The 15,185-nt window shown below is 38.5% G+C and overlaps 3 protein-coding genes and 1 non-coding gene across 4 annotated transcripts; 3 read left to right on the top strand and 1 right to left on the bottom strand.

Annotated features, from left to right (window-relative positions):
• LOC110418199 (bZIP transcription factor 29) lies at positions 1-4,124 on the top strand. Its single transcript, XM_021430857.2, has 5 exons — positions 1-423; positions 614-2,082; positions 2,189-2,321; positions 2,407-2,491; positions 3,398-4,124. Exons 2-5 carry the CDS (start codon positions 773-775, stop codon positions 3,643-3,645), a joined length of 1,776 nt encoding a protein of 591 aa, XP_021286532.1. The 5' UTR covers positions 1-423; positions 614-772; the 3' UTR covers positions 3,646-4,124.
• Positions 4,125-4,687: 563 nt separating this feature from the next.
• Positions 4,688-4,771, top strand: TRNAL-CAA (transfer RNA leucine (anticodon CAA)). The gene has a single exon. It is a non-coding gene; the product is annotated as a tRNA-Leu (tRNA).
• Positions 4,738-9,286, top strand: LOC110417517 (FMN-linked oxidoreductases superfamily protein). Its single transcript, XM_021429881.2, has 10 exons — positions 4,738-5,292; positions 5,427-5,543; positions 5,647-5,883; positions 6,159-6,408; positions 6,496-6,752; positions 7,111-7,383; positions 7,593-7,874; positions 8,005-8,125; positions 8,579-8,748; positions 8,846-9,286. Exons 1-10 carry the CDS (start codon positions 4,999-5,001, stop codon positions 8,942-8,944), a joined length of 2,100 nt encoding a protein of 699 aa, XP_021285556.1. The 5' UTR covers positions 4,738-4,998; the 3' UTR covers positions 8,945-9,286.
• A 141-nt stretch (positions 9,287-9,427) lies between these two features.
• LOC110417518 (amidophosphoribosyltransferase, chloroplastic-like) lies at positions 9,428-14,238 on the bottom strand. The gene is made up of 2 exons (XM_021429882.2): positions 12,308-14,238; positions 9,428-10,535 (listed from the first exon to the last, which is right to left on the bottom strand). Exon 1 carries the CDS (start codon positions 14,110-14,112, stop codon positions 12,328-12,330), a length of 1,785 nt encoding a protein of 594 aa, XP_021285557.1. The 5' UTR covers positions 14,113-14,238; the 3' UTR covers positions 9,428-10,535; positions 12,308-12,327.
• Positions 14,239-15,185: the final 947 nt, after the last annotated feature.

Consider the following 15,185-nt stretch of genomic DNA (forward strand, 5'->3'; position numbering starts at 1 on the left):
AATCCGTGTCCCCTCTCCCATAGAACCTAAAGAAAAAAAAAAGGGAAAACAAGAGAGAGAGAGAGTTTCATTTTTTTTTTTCCTAGAGAGAGAAAGCGTCCTTTTTGTCAAAGTTTCTAGAGCGAGAAAACCAAACCAAAAAAAACTTTTTCTTTTTCCTTTTTTTAAAAGAAAATATATAAAATATATTTTTGCATTTCTTTAATTTTTTTTGTCAACAGAGAAACGGAGAGAGAGAGAGAAAGCGCCTGCCGCTAAATTCGGCGGAGATTTTAGTGGTGGTGCCACCTTGCTAACTTGCACCTGCTCTGCTAAACTCGATATTGCTAAATTGCACCAGACGGCCATTTTTTTTTTTCATTTTTGGGTTTCTCTTGGTTTTTTGCTTCATTTGTTCCTATGCTTTGACCGTATAATTACAAGGTACTTAAAACACTAGTAATATATATCTATATATATATATATATTTTTGCTCTGTTATTCTTCTCAAGAATCTTTAACAGGTTTCTTTACTTGGCTTCCTTTCCTGTTATCTTGTTGTAAATTTTGCCGATTCTACTTTACTTTTCTGTTCCTACTGTCAAATTTGCTTGCTTTATCTCTCATTTTGCAGATTCTGGTGGGTTTGAATATGTTATATCGTTGCTGTTCTTGGTTTGAAGTGAGCTAGGTTAGGCTTTGAATCGGCCAGTTTTTTTTTTTGTTTTTTTCTGAGCCTTTTGTGGCAAAGGTGTAATCGTTTTTTTTGCATTATTATTGCTGGTAAGAAAAAATGGGTGATAGTGAAGAAGGTAACACTGATGTGATGCAAAGGATTCAATCTTCTTTTGGGACATCATCATCTTCAATTCCTAAACAACCTTTGTCAATGAACCATCTCGAAATACCTCAGTTGAATCCTAATCAAATCAGGGCTGCTAGACATTTCTCTCATTTTGGCCAAAACTTTAATGGTGGTGTTGGTGATGCTGCTAATAAAAGAGTCGGTATTCCTCCTTCACACCCTAACCAGATCCCGCCCATTTCGCCGTATTCACAGATCCCTGTGTCCCGCCAAATGAACCAGCAAATGGGTTCTCAGAGTTTTAGTCCGGGACCTACTCATTCCCGGTCTTTGTCACAGCCTTCTTCATTCTTTTCCCTTGATTCTTTGCCTCCCTTAAGCCCTTCACCGTTTCGTGATTCTTCGTCTGTGGTGGTTCCAGACCAAATTTGTACTGATGTGTCTATGGAAGACAGGGATGCAGCTTCGCATTCTTTGTTGCCACCCTCTCCTTTTTCTAGGGGGAATTCTCCACGGGTTGGAGAGAGTTTGCCCCCTCGAAAGTCCCATAGGCGGTCCAATAGTGATATTCCATTTGGATTTAATACGATAATGCAATCTTCACCACCTCTTATTCCGTTAAGGGGTTCCGGTGGTTTGGAACGATCAGTGTCTGGAAAGGAAAATTTGGGAGTGCCTAAGCCAGCTCAGTTGGTGAAGAAGGAAACTACTTGGGAGAGAGGTGCTGATGGAAATGCGGAAGGAATGGGTGAGAGAAAATCGGAAGGGGAAGTTGTGGATGATTTGTTTTCTGCTTATATGAATTTGGATAATATTGATGCGTTGAATTCTTCTGGCACTGATGATAAGAACAATGGTACTGAGAATCATGAAGATTTGGATAGCAGAGCAAGTGGAACAAAGACCAATGGAGGTGATAGCAGTGATAATGAGGCGGAAAGCAGTGTGAATGAAAGTGGGAACAGTGCACCGCGAGGTGGAATGAATTCAACTGACAAGAGGGAAGGGATCAAAAGGAGTGCAGGAGGAGATATTGCACCAACCGGTAGACACTATAGAAGTGTTTCCATGGATAGTTTTATGGGTAAGTTGAACTTTGGTGATGAGTCTCCAAAATTACCACCTTCACCTGGAACTCGTCCTGGACAACTGTCTCCTAGTAATTCAATTGATGGGAATTCAGCTGCCTTTAGTTTGGAGTTTGGAAATGGTGAGTTCAGTGGGGCTGAACTGAAGAAAATTATGGCAAATGAGAAACTTGCTGAGATTGCAATGTCTGACCCAAAACGTGCGAAGAGGTATCCTACTGTTCAAGTCTAATGATTTACTATACATAATCCCTTTTTGATCATACCAAATGATTCCATCTACATTCCACCTAACAAATTCGTTGGTCCTTTTAAGGATTCTTGCAAATCGTCAATCAGCTGCTCGTTCCAAAGAGCGGAAGATGCGGTATATTTCAGAGTTGGAGCACAAGGTTCAGACTCTGCAGACTGAAGCTACCACATTGTCTGCTCAGCTAACACTTTTACAGGTGAGGATTTAGAGCACAGAATGTTATAGCAGTATTTTGCTCCTTTCCTGTTTCTTATATCTCATCTTCAACTTAAAATATGCAGAGAGATTCTGTTGGGCTTACAAATCAGAACAATGAGTTGAAATTTCGCCTTCAAGCCATGGAGCAACAGGCACAACTTCGTGATGGTATAATCTGATTTTCATTTCATAAATTTTTTGCCTTTTTCCTTTGACAGAAGTATTGGATTTTTGAATTGTATGGGATGCTGTTATGGATGACTGATTGGATTTGTTTGGCAATTTAGCTCATTGATTAACATGCTTTAAATGAGTAGTTTTCCGATACTTGTCTTAGAATATCGCTATTTTAATGCATTTTTCTTCAAGTGATGGGAAAAATTTATAAAACCATTGACAAAGAAAGATGCATAATTTTATGTTTGTGCAATGTTGCGAACCTGTATTTAACCTCTAATTGTTACGCCATTACATTTTTTTAGGGTGCAAGTTTGTCCATTGCATTTTCATTGCCTTTCCAATCATCCTTGTGTTTTACTACATTAAGGTTAAATCTGAAAGTGCTATTTGGAAAGCTATAGCGATGTGTGATAGTGTGGTTTCACACCTATAATATGCTAAGATTTTAGCTGCTTCATATTGATGTAGCAATGTGGATAAGGTCACTTTTTGAATTGAAGTCATAAATTTGTAGTGTAATGACCATAGCTGGAAGCTTAAAATGCACCCAAAATAATATCATTGCATTGATTATGCAAAACAGTTATTGGATCAGTTTGCAAGCTTTTGAAAGATGGTCAAAATATCATTAATACTCCTTGTCCGATAAATTCAATGTATCATGTCTGTGCCTGCTGTTACAAAGTCTCATACATGGTATATGATCAAACCTGCTGAACTGTATGATAGCTTGTCTTGAAAGTGGAGGTAGTGGTCGGCATGTATGCCTTCCTAATTCGTCTTTTTTATAACTCATTTGATTTCTTGTTCCAAGGTGTCAATGCTAAAACTTCATCTTGTGAAATTTAAAGTTCAATAACTTGTCCCTTACTTTATTGTGTTGCATTTGGACAGCTCTAAATGAAGCATTAACTGCAGAGGTCCGGCGATTAAAGCTTGCTACTCAAGAGCTAGGTGGTGATTCTGACCCCTCCAAGGGCATGGTTTCCCAACAGCTTTCTGTTAACCACCAGATGTTCCAGCTACACCAGCAGCAGTCTTCCCAGCTTAACATTCCTCATCAGTTCCAGCAGCAGCAGCTGCCGCCACAGCCCCAACAGCAGAATGGGAACACAACTGCAAAAACTGAGTCGAATCAGTAGATCGTGACCTTCAGAAGAGTTGAAAAGTCACGATACCAGTCGAATCAGTAGCTTGTGAGTCTTGGAAGAGTCGAAAAGTTGTGATACCTATTTGTCTATGCTGTTATTCAGTAATTTCTTCATGCGCATTCATTCATTAGTTTTCCTTCTCCAACTTCAATGAATTTCATGGTTGTGGTAATTGCAGTTCAACCTGCGTCAGACATCTATCTCTGATCATGGGACGAAGTAATATACAGCTTAAATAATCATATCATTTACACTTATAGCTTTTATTTATTTATGGTAGATAATCATCTTATTGGAATGTAAACATTAAGTTGACATGATTTGTTGCCTTGATATTAGAAGAGTTGAACTTAACTCTTCAGTCTTTTGTGTCGTTTCGGGAAAGAGTTGGGTATTTCGTTTAACTGTTTGCTCATTGGCTTGCCCAGTTTGATCTATCAATGGATGTTAAATAACTCCCCTTACGAATATCACTTTGGTATATGTGTTTGTGCTTTGTAAGTTTTTATTTTTCACTTCTGACATGGGTTGCATAAAGATTTAAGGTTTCTACCTGTCAAATACTGGTTTCTAAGTTCAATACTGAACCAAATGAAGCAAACCAAGCTTGTGGACTGAGGAACATGAAGCTGGTGCTTCATGCATCCTTGTTTTGTTGTTTTGATATATCAAAAAGATGTAGGGAGATCGTAAATTTGAAGACACCTTAGAAAGTTGGCCTTGGAGACATCTGCTAATGATTCATTAGGCAGTAACTCGGGAAAAGAAGCAATTATCATGAACTCTTTTCTTCTCAAATCAAATAGAAACGAAAAATTGAATGGAATCTGGTTTTGATGAATGGAACTTGCTTGTGCTTGTTCGGCTAGGAGCTTATGGGGGGCTTTTCTAGGCCCGGCAAGATTTATGGCATGCATCCCAATCAAAGGGAAGAGCCATATTCTCAACGCCCACATCATCACGAGCTTCTTGGATCTATCTGGTTTATTAAGGCTAGAAATTTGAATTGTAGTTTACTGTCCCAAGATAAAGCGTCAGGATGGCCGAGTGGTCTAAGGCGCCAGACTCAAGTTCTGGTCCTCGAAAGAGGGCGTGGGTTCAAATCCCACTTCTGACAATACCTTTTTTTTCCTGCGAGCAATGCTAAGGACGTCGTTTGGATAATCCCTCACCGCATTGAAACAACGGCACTTTGTCTACGTCGTTTCGATTGCCTCCTTGAACAAAAATCCCACGTACCATAAACCCTAAGCAGTAGCCACTCCTCGTTACTGAGAACAAAGCTCACTTGCTGTAGTAGACAGGCAGCGAATCGAGTTCGTTTGCCGAGTGAACTGGCCAGCGATGGCCGAGTCGTCAATAGATATCAGTATGTTGACAAATTCGGAGATGGAAGGGGTCCCATCTTCACAGCCGCCAGCGAACTCAAACGGAACTACTCAACAAACACCGGAAGAACTGGTGGCGAGAGCCATTGCTCCAATAAAGCGAGAGTTTCTGCGACCGCCGCCACCCTCTAGAACCACCCAAAACGACGCCGCCTCTGACGCCGACTCCAACGCCAACGCCAAGCAATCTCAGTCTAGCTTAGTCAAGGAAAAGAAATCAAAACGACAACTCAAACGAGAGCGTCGTCAGGTCCCAAAATTTCCAACCTAATTTATTTTCTTATTCTACAAAACTGCATTTTTATTTGCCAGGCAGGAGAATATTTTGTTCTTTGTAGTTATATATAATATGTGATCATTAAAATTTTTTTGTTGGGTCTTCAGGAACAAAAATCTGCTTTAAATCTTTGTCCAGAGATAGCAAAGACTGGAGATGTTAATGCTTGTCCTTATAAAGATAAATGTCGTTTCAGCCATGACATACAAGCCTTTTTGGCGGAGGTATTTTAATACCCATTTCCTGAATTTAGAATTTTCTCAAATTCGGCTAATTGTTTTTTCTTTTTGGAGATTTAATAAGTAGATTTGGTTTTGTTGAATGTAGAAACCGGCTGATTTGGAGGGTGAATGCCCATTTGTAAGAGCAGATGCACCCTGCCCTTATGGTTTAGCGTGCAGGTTTGCGGGCACGCATAAGGATGGTGCTTCGGCTGCTAGTGCGAACGTGTTGAAGAAAAGCTCTGAGGTCAATGGACTAAGCAAAGATGTTCAGAAACTTTTGTGGAAAAACAAAATGCGCTTTACCAAAGCAGATGCTGTAATCAAATCTCTTGGACTTACGGTATGGTGAACCAACAGTTTTATAACTGATTGGCAATTCTCAATATTATCAATTATTATTGAACAGGCATTATTTGCTTTTATCTGTATTTATATGCATTTTGCATATATTTGGCTTAAAATTTCTAATGAACTCCTCGAAACGGCAACTTCCTAGGTAAATTAATGTATTTGGCATTTCCTCATCTTTGTATGTTTGGAGATTTTTACTTCAGGCATTTCCATCACATTGTATCATCATCATGATTTGTTGTTATCATCAATGCAATAATGCAGGGGCCCAACTGGAAAATAAAGAAGCTTGTAGATAAGGAGGAAGACAAAGTTGTTTCAAATGGTTCTCATGCTGTTGGTGAAACTGAGTGCAAACTGGTGGCCAATGATTCAGTTGACTGTTTGGAGTGCCCTCCAACATTTTCACCAGCAGATAATGTTGAGGAGGCATGTGCAACTGATGAGCTTAGACCCTCGAAGAAAGCAAAATCTGTAGTTGATGAAAAGTGTTGCTCTGATGAAGTGGAGAATGGTAGTCTTCTTGTGGAGTTTATTCTTTACTAATACTTAATTTTCCACACATTCATGAAGTCTATGACTAAATTATGTAATTCAACAGGTGCAACTGTTTTGGAGAAGGATGTTGAAAAAAACTCTACAGAAACTGAATCTGTTCATACAGCCGATGATGTACTTGCAGAACCTGATAGGAGCCTCAAGATACACCCTCGTGAAAAGAAGCTTATTGATTTCAGAGAAAGGCTGTATCTTGCTCCTCTAACCACTGTTGGGAATCTTCCTTTCCGTAGGGTTTGCAAAACATTAGGAGCAGATGTGACATGCGGTGAAATGGCAATGTGCACCAATCTTTTGCAGGTATGCATACCACTGCTGCTTACTGATTTGTGTAGCAGGGGCAAACTGATAGTTTATTCTTTCAATAATAGTTAGAATAATATGCTGTGATTTGCAGGTTCAGTACAGCCAGTGGAATAAATTTGAATAATGTTCTTTCTCAGCAAGGAATCCCAAATAAGAAATTAGTATTATGTCTTGACTTAATTATTAGAATATACATTTCGATTGGGAACTAATGTTAAATGGTTAAACTTCTCTTTCGGTGGTTCTTCTGGTGGCCGTTCTGCTTTTTTTTCTCTTTTATCATTATTATTATAAAAATGTATTCTATGCTTGATATGTGAGGTTCTCTATGACACTTCTTCTGTGGCAACAGGGTCAAGCTTCAGAATGGGCTCTGCTGAGGCGACATTCATCTGAGGATTTGTTTGGTGTCCAGATATGTGGAGCACATCCAGACACTGTTGCACGTACTGTTGAACTTATAGATAAGGAGTGTACAGTGGACTTCATTGACATTAATATGGGGTGCCCAATTGATATTGTTGTTAATAAGGGGGCTGGATCTTCTCTCCTGACAAAACCATTACGTATGAAAGGCATCATTGAAGCAGCCTCGGGCACTGTAGATAAGCCTATAACTGTTAAGGTACTTGGTGACATCTATATTATTTATTCATTTCAATGCATGCCTATTTCTTTTACGTGTGGGCTCAGTTGTTATTAATTTGTTGTTTATCTCATCTTTTTGTCAACCTTCTCTTATCAAGCTTGCTCCTCTTTCCCTCTTCTTTACATGCATGTGTTACAATCATCAGGCATTTTCAAGATATGTAATTATAGTTTTTGTTACACCAGGTGCGGACAGGTTATTTTGAAGGTAAAAACCGCGTCGATTCATTAATTGCAGATATTGGCATTTGGGGTGCTACTGCAGTAACTATACATGGCCGATCACGTCAGCAACGCTACAGTAAACTTGCTGATTGGGATTATATATACCAGTGTGTCCGGAAGGCCCCTAGTATGCTGCAAGTTTTGGGTAATGGGGATATTTTCTCATATTTAGACTGGAAAAATCACAGATCTAACTGCCCTGAGCTCTCAACATGTATGATTGCTCGAGGGGCACTAATTAAGGTGCTGTATTTAGATCTTAACTTGTTGAATCTCCTTGACATGATATCTGACAACATTAAATTATTTATCGTGCTTCTGAATTGTGCTTTAGAGAATTTTAGCCTGTTATAACAGCTAATGTGCATTGCAGCCTTGGTTATTTACTGAAATCAAGGAACAGAGGCACTGGGATATCAGCTCGGGGGAGAGGTTGAATATTCTGAAGGATTATGTGCGTTTTGGCCTCGAACATTGGGGATCTGACCGAAAAGGTATGCAGTATTACTTTACCAGGCATACAATATGCAGAACGAGGTTTATATAATTTAGTTTAAATTCCTTCGATTAGCTTTGTCATGAATCTATGACAACATTGTGCTGGTATTTTGCTATGGGAAACATTGTTCTTTCTCTCTGCTGTTATTGAGTTGATAACTCCAAGCATTTTTCTTTCTATTTTAGCCTAAGCTGCTTGATATTAACTTTATGTTTAATTAGTGTCAAACTACCTGTTCAAGTTTCAACATACTGATTGAAGTTGTGAAAGCATCCTGTAAAAATTTTATGATATCTTTCTAATAAGCTTAGAGATGTGAAATATGTTTTGTGTAAAAAGTTTGCAACCATTATTAGTACTCTATTTATACCTGCTAGCTATGAACATATACATTTTTATTGAATAACTATTATGGTGTAAAGTTGTCTGGAATTGACTGAATTTGCAGGAGTCGAAACAACTAGGCATTTCTTGTTGGAATGGCTTGGCTACACTTGTAGGTATATACCTGTTGGTCTTTTAGATGTTATCCCACAACGGCTGAACTGGCGTCCTCCCTCCTATTATGGACGTGATGACCTTGAGACATTAATGGCCTCTGATTCTGCAGCTGACTGGGTATGAAGCTGCTTCCCGTTACCTTGAATAACATCTTGCAGTAATGGTGCTACATGTAATCCTGACTAATTTCTTCTTCACTTGTGCTGTTGTGCAGGTTCGAATATCTGAAATGCTGCTTGGCAAGGTTCCAGATGGCTTCACATTTGCACCAAAGCACAAATCCAATGCTTATGATCGAGCAGAAAATGGCTAATTTTATGCCATATTTAATTACTGTATTAGTAATGAATCTAATAGTCCTCAGGTGCAAATGTTGTGTTTTTCCATTCCCGTGGCTGCAAGTATAGCTATTGCGAGTGAAGAAATTATTCAGGTGATATCTCATAGCCTCCAGGTGCGTGATGAAGTTGTTAGTTTAAACTGGCTTCTTATATGTGCTGCTAGCTTCTATGATTGAAGGAAGTGTGTTCATCTTGCTCCAAATTTTGTACCGTTTAACCTGTATAACATTAAAATATGTAATTGTAGGAGATACTATTGCTTACAATTTTTCATTTGAATGGTCAAAATAAAGTTGAGATATAGTTTTGAGTGATCTTTATGCATTCAGACATCTATGATTGATAACTTTGGCTTCTGAATCAAAGTTTGTCGCGGTAAAATATTCTGAAACATGTTAATGCGAATAAAGATACGAATACATGATGTCCCCGTTTGTGGCTGGAAGGATATTTATGCTTCACAAGAAACCTTCTTCACAGATATGAGGGTTCTCGGCTCTGGTTTTTTTGGTGGTCTTCTTTAGGATGGCTTAATGAAAGAATACTTATCATAATTCTTCGCGTCGGTCTGCAATAAATGTAATGTAATACTGCAACACATGGCCATTATTCCTATTGATAAGATTGGATTCGCCCTGCCAGGGTAGGTAGAGATGCTTTGCAGTTTGCAGCAGTCAGATGATAAGTTGGGTAATTTTTTGGACTTCCTAAACTCTTCTTGCACCGTGCGGCTTTCTCATTGCAAACCCTACTAACCCACAAATAGGTGCACACTGGAATAAACCATGAAGCATAAAGTTCCTTAACTAGGTGCTTGTTTCGTTTTCATTGCCAACCCCTCAACACCTATCAACACATACGACCATGATTACTGTTCTTGAGGATTAAGGAAATAGCCATAACTTAGACTGGTGATCGATCCATGGATAACACTTTTTTAAGGGTTTTCCTCTTCCCAATAAATTAATCTTTCTTTTCAAAGAAAAAAGCTCTGAATCGGATGTAACTTCCGAGCTTCAAAGGTCAGCAGAGCAACCCGGGCCCCGGCCTAATAAGTTGATTGAGCTGCCGGGAAAGGTGATTGATGCTGTGTTTGAGTCTTTGTGTTTCCCTAGAGATTTTCAGTAGTACTAGATAGCTCTGATTACGGTTTCTCTTTCCAAAGGTAATTTTTATCTGCTTTCACATTATCCTCACGAGAGTTCAAAAGCCCTTATTTCAGTACAATGTGTTGACATCAAATTGGGGTATTCCCACATCTCATTGACAACGCATTTGTTTATGAACCTCTCTGGGCCATTAGCATTTATTGCTCCTGACGAAATGAGTAACTTGCCACGGACATACCATGCCAATCACCTGCAAATTAGTTCGTCCGCATGTTGTAGCAGAATGTAAGGCAGATTTCATACATACAATTACCACGGTTTCTATTTGCTAGCCAGACGAAGCCTTAAAAGGCCTCAACACAAAAGTCCTTTGCAAGGGCTTCTAACTCATCAGACCAAAGCCACGGCGTTGCAAATTGATCAGATTCACAGCACAAAAATGAAAGCCGGTTACCTACACAAACAAAATGATTAACCATCCAATTATATTCTCTTCATCTAAAATCAGAAAGAACTACTCTTAGTATGGGCAGATTGTAAAGTTAGCAATACACTCACCATTTCCATTGCCAGCATGCAATATTAACATAAAATAGTTGAAAATGCCGCAAAATTCCATCACTACTTACCATATTAACATACTACAAAGATAGGATAGATATAGTCATCAGTCATCATCCACCCCACCTAACCTTGACATCATCTGAATCATTAAATAAAGCGGAAACCTTGCAAAGTGTAAGGATGGGATATGCATTGAGATCCCACTTATTACTGCATACCTTCCTCTTCCGGGATAAACCATATCGTCGACAGAAGGATATTACCATAACTTCAATAGAATGGAACTTGACTAAAGAAAGCTTAAGCAAACAGAAACATTTCTATTAATAGCTATCCACTTACTCTACAGGCCAAACCACAACGAACAACTGAAAACTGTAACTAAAAGCTCAGCCAGTATAATTTCAGAAAAAAGCACACCGGTTATTTATTTATTCTCCTAGATTCAAACAAGCACACTGCATATGGTTCAATATTTTGGAGAACAAATTAGCATATTTGATACAACCATTATTTACAAATCTGCAAAAGGAAATCAGATAAGATATCACAAATCTATCCTGCCTTTCCATTTAAGAAAGCAATAGATCAGCTTAGGATGTATAAACCCAGGTTATGCATGCAGCAAATCAGTTCCAGTTAGTTATCTAAACACAGAAGCCAACCTTTTCACATAAAACACCTAACCTAACCTCAGATTCTTACAGTTGGCACAGCTGACAAACACATAAATTCATGACGTCTTGCGTTTGATAATGCCAAGAATTAACCATTCACACAGGGCGGTATACCATAGAAAAAAGGTTATTTGAATTTCAAACCAGTTAGCATGATGCATGAAGCAATAAAACTGGAAATATTAATGCACATCTCAAGGATCCAGAAAGCATAAATTTGAGTACCTGCTAAGAACTTCCACAAACAGAACCCAATAAATAGATGCGTTAAAGGAAAGTGAAGAATTTACCAACATCTATAGAATGCCACAATCGACAAAATTCTCCATTCCATCTTTAAACATACTTGACTCTCATTAACAACAGAAGCTCACAGCTCAAGGTACAATAAAAAGAAAATTTCAGTTGTTTAAGAATTTTCATTAGTCTCTCTAGACAACAATACAGCTTTCGAAAGACTTCTTTCCAACCTTCAACTATGCCAGAGAATATGAATTATTATCTTGCACATAGGCAGTGGAGTTCAAAAAGCCCACAAGGGTTCATTTATTGTCATGTGTCCATTTAGCTTCATATGATAACTTAATAATTCAATGGGTGTCCACCTTATTCATAGTTAAATAGAAATTTTGGAATCAACTTGTAGACTTTTAAACTCAACTGCCAATGCATAGTATAATAATCCCAGAATATATTCCAAGAAAGAAGCGGGCTGCTAGAATTTTTGCCAGAGAAAAAAAAAGAAAGAAACTGTCAATACAATAGCTCCGATATAACAAAATCCCTGTATAAAGGACAACGATCAAAAGTTCATCTAATTGCCCATTGTCTATCAGCAAAGAAAATAAACCCATCTATGAATGAGATTAGTTTGCAGAAGAAACCATGGGACAAAATTGTATAATCTTTAGATTGTAGAACCCTAGCTCGTTCAAGGAAGCAAATAAAGACTGTGTTCAGATCACCCAAGATATAGATCACTCACCACACAGATGCTTGAAACAGCTAAATCTTGCTCTGTTGATACAGGGGATCAATTTCTTTCTCAATGTTAAAATTTCGTGGACCTTTGACCCAACCTCCATCAATGGAATCAATAGGTCCATTCAACCCATCATCCAAGAAATCACCAACCCGCTTCACTTTAACCTCCCTTGGCATAACAGGGTACTTCCCTGAAAAGCAGGCATAGCAAAAATTTGGAGAATCACTACCCAACATCTTTTTCAGGCTATCAAATGGCAGAAAAGCAAGTGAATCACATCCAATAAACTCTCTAATCTCCTCCACGCTCATCCTATTAGATATCAACTCCTCAGAGCTGGGTGTGTCCACTCCATAATAACAAGACCCAATAATTGGTGGGCTTGCAATCCTCATGTGAACCTCCTTGGCCCCTGCCTCCTTAATCAACCTAACAATTTTTGAAGATGTGGTTCCTCTCACAATTGAGTCATCCACGACCACAACCCTCTTTCCTTCCAATACACCACGAACCGGTGAAAGCTTAAGCTTCACACCAAAGTCCCTAATCTTCTGGGAAGGCTCAATAAAAGTTCTCCCAACATAGTGAGACCTGATCAGCCCTTGCTGAAATGCCACCCCTGCTTTGGCTGCATAACCAAGTGCAGCCACCACCCCCGAATCTGGCACTGCAATCACAACATCGCAGTCAACAGGAGCCTCAGTAGCAAGTATTTCCCCAAAAATATGTCGTGACTCATAAACAGACTTTCCAAAAACAACAGAATTAGGCAGAGCAAAATAGATATGCTCAAAAATACATTGTTTTGGTTCAGGGTGGGACATCAAGCACAGTGATTGAACCCCATCCTTTTTATCCACCACCAAAACTTCACCAGGATACACCTCTCTCTCATATGTTGCCTCAATCAAATCAAGGGCACAAGTCTCAGAGGCAAACACCACAGCACCATTACTCCTCCTCCCCATTACCAAAGGCCTAAACCCAAAGGGGTCACGCACTGCAACAAGCTTATCCTCAGTCGCAAACACCATGGAGTAAGCCCCTTCAAGCTTCTCACAAGCATCAACAATCCTCAAAAAGAAAGGCCTAGCCTTTGAAATAGCAATCAAATGAAGCACAACCTCAGTATCAGAACTAGTATTAAAAATTGAACCATCATCTTCAAGCATCGCTCTCAAAGCTCTATAGTTTACTAAGTTTCCATTGTGCGCAACCCCAACAGACCCAAACCTGTAGCCAGCGACAAAAGGCTGCACATTTTTTAGCATAGAAGAACCAGCAGTTGAATATCTAACATGTCCAATAGCCATTTCACCAGGTAATTGATCAAGCTTAGACTCATTAAAAACTTCAGATACTAAACCAACCCCAGTAACTGATTGAAGAATATTGTTATTCACTGCTACAATACCTGCACCTTCTTGTCCACGATGCTGAAGCGCGTGGAGAGCCAAATAACAGAGACGTGAGGCTTCAGGGTCACCAAAGATACCCACAACACCACACTCTTCTCGTGGCTTATCATCATCATCATCACTAAAAGAAGAGACAAAACCATCTTCTGGGTCACTTTTGTTTGTTGAGAAGAAGTCAGAGATGGGATTTTTAGAGGAGACGGTAAACTGAGGTTTCTGGGTATGGAGGACAGTTTTGTGAGGGAAAGAAGGTTTTGGCAGGGTTTTTTGAAAGAGTGAAAAGGAGGCCTTTTGAGGCGGGTTCAGAGAAAAAGAAGAGTTTTTAGAGATGGGTTTTGAGAGAGTTGATGAAGAGGACAAAGAAGAGAGATTGGCGGTGGTTGCCATGGATGGCTTCTGTTCCGTTTAGGAGCTTTGCCCTGGAAAGAGAGGGAGAAGTAACAGAGTTTAGGAGGCAGATAGTTTTAAAAGTAGACGCCCTCTTTCTAGGTTTTTGGACTTCAGGAGAATCAAAGGGGCCCTTGATTTTGTGACCCGAGACTGAGGTGGCTCTGTCACCACGAGATTCTCCTTTGATTTATTTACTTATGAGAATTTTGCTTTTATCTATTACAACTTACATACCCCTCTTCCTACTATCATTTAGGGAGAAAAATCTCATACCTTTTTAATCACAAATATCTGATTTTTACTCATATTAGATTCATAACAAATCATATAAATGTATTATCGAATTTTTATTTTTCACATTCCATGTATAAGAGATAATAATTTTACTTTTTTTAAAATATCAAATTCTAGTGATATTTTTTCAAAAAGAAAATTAAACATTAAAAATTAAATCAAGCTCAATTTAACTTTTCATAATTCGGTGACTATAAATTTAAACACTTTATTCCAAAGTTAACAACGAATTATTAATGAAACATCATAATGCTATGAATTTAATACTCCTTTGTTTTGCTCATTCCAAAATTAATATTATTCAAATTTTAACCCTATTCTCTTTTTGTCAAAGAATTTATACATATTAGAAAAAGATACATGGAATTTTTATTGAGTTATATGTTTGGGTGTTTAAAATTTAAAACTTAAGACTTTCTTTTATGAATATGATTATGAGACTAATATAAGCATATATTGCAATTTGTCCTTTTTAGGCTTTAGGAATTTTATTTTTTTAAAAATTGAAGAAAAAATATCTAAACTTACTTTTTAGATACTAAATTATGCATTAAACAATAAATTAAATGTTAAGAGTTCTAGATACTCTATTTATCTCCTAAATGTGATTTTTATTCAACTTTTTAATATTTTATGGTCAACCCAAATTTAAGGAGTGGGGCACCGAGTAGCTCAGGGGGGCAGTCGGTCCGCCCTTAACGTGTAGTAAGGAAGGGTCTATCCTAGGAAAAGTGCTTCGTGTAGGACACACCGCTTGGAGCAAGTAGCCTTAACAC

Source organism: Theobroma umbraticum, unplaced genomic scaffold, assembly GCF_002168275.2.
Source record: "Theobroma umbraticum cultivar Fairchild unplaced genomic scaffold, ASM216827v3 scaffold_50.0, whole genome shotgun sequence".
Taxonomy (NCBI): domain Eukaryota; kingdom Viridiplantae; phylum Streptophyta; class Magnoliopsida; order Malvales; family Malvaceae; genus Theobroma; species Theobroma umbraticum.